Here is a 942-nt window from a genome sequence, read left to right as displayed (position 1 = left end):
GGCTGAGATTTTACCCTGAGTCCCACACCCGCCTTACTGCAGACGTGGAAAAGTGGCTACATGCTTTGGCCTCTCTCATCCATTTTTAACAAAATGTGAAAATACAAATTTATATCTGCCTAGAACTATGGGGAAAATGGAACAAATTCTGATGAAGAGAGTGTTCAGTTTCTCAGACAAAACCAGAACACTCTTCAGCACTTCTGTGACGGTCAACCTATAGAACTTACCTTCCGTCGTCAGCCGGCAGCCCAGGTCGTGGGCCGCTTGACTCATAAGAAGCGTATTTTGGCCGTCTCCGTATTTCTCGCCCTCCTCACGATCTTTTCGATCTTCTGTAAACAAATTCAGAAAAGCAGGTCACATTAAGAAAATCACGCTTCGCATAGGACCAAATCGGTGTTTAGTCATAGCACAAGCACAGAATTGTTCTCAGGGCAAGAATACAAATTCTGACAGGAAGATTCTACGGGGCCCTGGATGAAGCCTGGTGAGTAGATGAGCCTGCTTTCCAGGTGCACAGGCCGAAGTCTCCCTGTACGGGTACACCATCATGCCATATTCTCCCTGCGAGTCTATGCAAAGTTAAACCAATTTATTTCCCAGAAAATCTCCAAAAATTAGTCAAACTATTTTCTGGGAGTGGTGCTGCAATACTGACTTCTCTCACCAGGCAGCAAGGTCATTGAATGGTCAGAGGCACCTAGACATGAAACTGGACAGTATCTAAATTCTAACAACACACTTGCTTGAAAAAGAATCTGCCAGCTTTGCGCAGTGGCAGTATCCTAGCCAATGAGTTCTATCTGAGATGAGATTATTGCTCATTGAAAACTTTCCCCAATACCCCGCCGTGATGACATGCAATAGAGTCGGCACTGACAATTTTGGACAGTCTCTAGGGAGAAGGAACAGAAAAAGACAAAACAAAAACAAACAAAA

At 44.4% G+C, this 942-nt stretch overlaps 1 protein-coding gene and 1 non-coding gene across 2 annotated transcripts in view; one reads left to right on the top strand and one right to left on the bottom strand.

The window, feature by feature from the left end:
- LOC116548022 (neuroblastoma breakpoint family member 1-like) overlaps positions 1–904 on the bottom strand; it is a 2696-nt gene extending 1792 nt beyond the window's left edge. Inside the window, exon 1 of the mRNA XM_032273717.1 lies at positions 231–904. Within this exon, the coding sequence (XP_032129608.1) occupies positions 231–276 (46 nt within the window). The 5' untranslated portion in view covers positions 277–904. The remainder of the gene's footprint in view (positions 1–230) is intronic.
- On the top strand, positions 767–907 carry LOC116548023. The gene has a single exon (XR_004267277.1). It is a non-coding gene; the product is annotated as a U4 spliceosomal RNA (small nuclear RNA).
- Positions 908–942: the final 35 nt, after the last annotated feature.

The sequence above is a fragment of the Sapajus apella genome, unplaced genomic scaffold, assembly GCF_009761245.1.
Source record: "Sapajus apella isolate SASKATOON/1434 unplaced genomic scaffold, GSC_monkey_1.0 scaffold6315, whole genome shotgun sequence".
NCBI classification, from domain to species: domain Eukaryota; kingdom Metazoa; phylum Chordata; class Mammalia; order Primates; family Cebidae; genus Sapajus; species Sapajus apella.
The sequence above is the reverse complement of the archived record's forward strand: the minus strand, read 5'-3'. Positions and strand labels throughout refer to the sequence as shown.